General features: G+C 51.9%; 1 protein-coding gene across 1 annotated transcript; it reads right to left on the bottom strand.

The window, feature by feature from the left end:
• Positions 1 to 436: 436 nt before the first annotated feature.
• On the bottom strand, positions 437 to 616 carry TUNAR (transmembrane neural differentiation associated intracellular calcium regulator). The gene has a single exon (XM_055088401.1). The coding sequence runs from the start codon at positions 581 to 583 to the stop codon at positions 437 to 439; it is 147 nt and encodes a 48-aa protein (XP_054944376.1). The 5' UTR covers positions 584 to 616.
• Positions 617 to 1373: the final 757 nt, after the last annotated feature.

Raw genomic sequence — 1373 nt, 5'->3', positions numbered from 1 at the left:
CTCATCGAGTTAGGAGGAATTGCGTGTCCTGGGAGACACACCATGAGCTGCGTCCGCTGTGAGCTGCGTCCGCCCTGTTCCTCTTTTTGAACATGTGACATCCGTCAGCGACCTGGGATAATGAATCTCTGCACCCATCTGCTCCCAGAAGGCGTCAAAGGCGAGTCTTCCAAGCGTTCTTTCGGGTCCCCCGCCAACGACGTTGCGTTCCTCGCTGCGTGAATGAGTTTTGTTGGATTCGCTGTGCTTTAGTGTCTGATCCTCGCAGCAGGATCGGTTTATTTGGGTGACCCTTTATCAAGTTCGAAGGTATATTTGATTGAACGGTGCGTGTAGGTCAAAGATGCTTGTTTGCGCGGCGTCCCGTCACCGATCTGCCGACACACAGGACTCCCGTCTTTTGGCCATCCCAAGGCCTGAGGACCCTCTGGGCCATTCACAGAGTGGTGTATATGTATACAAATATGATGACGACTAGGTTCAGAACGGTCCCGATAATCCCCAGCATTGCCAACACACTCTCTTCTTTGCTCTCCTTTTCTTGGCCGCCTCTGTCTTCATCATTTCCACTCGTGATTACCATCTTGGTTGCAAATGTCTTTATCTTCCTCCCCAGGCTAACCTGTAATTGGAAAGAGGCGGCACAAAAGATGATGGTTTATAAGCATCCTCTCCATAGCCAGGCAGATTGGGCAGGGCAGTGATTTCCTGTCTGGGGACTAGATCTCAGGTGGGGGTGAAAAATCTCCCATGGAGCCAACCTTGGGACCCGTTGCTCTTGGCCGTGGAGAAATGGCAGAGCGTGACTGATCGATTTCAAGGATGAATGTCCTGACACTGGCATAAAGAGATCAGCCCTGGAGTCCAGCCTAGGCGCCACCCACTCTACTGAGGTTTTGCTTTAGCCCTTTTCCTTGAAGCAGACAGCCGCACGGTAGTCTGACTGAAACACGTGGGCTCTCCCACAGCGACGGCAATTTGACACGCGTTCACATATTGGATCCCACCCTAGCAAAGTGCTGTCCGGCATATGCACGAAGTGTGTAGGGGGGCACCACAGTCACACACAGCTCTAAGCACTGGCTGCCCTGTGAGCAGGGATGACTGCACCTAGGGAAGGTGATTAACTGAGACCAGACTGGATGGAAAGAAGGTGGGGAGAACATCCTAAGGAACCTGCATCACCTCCAGCAGGAGCATAAATTGGTGTAATCATTCTGGAAAGTTCCTTGGCATTACCTAGAGAAGCAAAGAGACATATATTCTACAACTGGGCTGAGCACCTGATCTCCTACATGTCCACCCTAGAGAAATCTCTGCACCTGTGCACCTGGAGACGGGGACAGGAAGACTTCTGTGAGCTTCATCCGTGA

This window comes from Physeter macrocephalus, chromosome 11 (assembly GCF_002837175.3).
Source record: "Physeter macrocephalus isolate SW-GA chromosome 11, ASM283717v5, whole genome shotgun sequence".
Taxonomy (NCBI): domain Eukaryota; kingdom Metazoa; phylum Chordata; class Mammalia; order Artiodactyla; family Physeteridae; genus Physeter; species Physeter macrocephalus.
The sequence above is the reverse complement of the archived record's forward strand: the minus strand, read 5'-3'. Positions and strand labels throughout refer to the sequence as shown.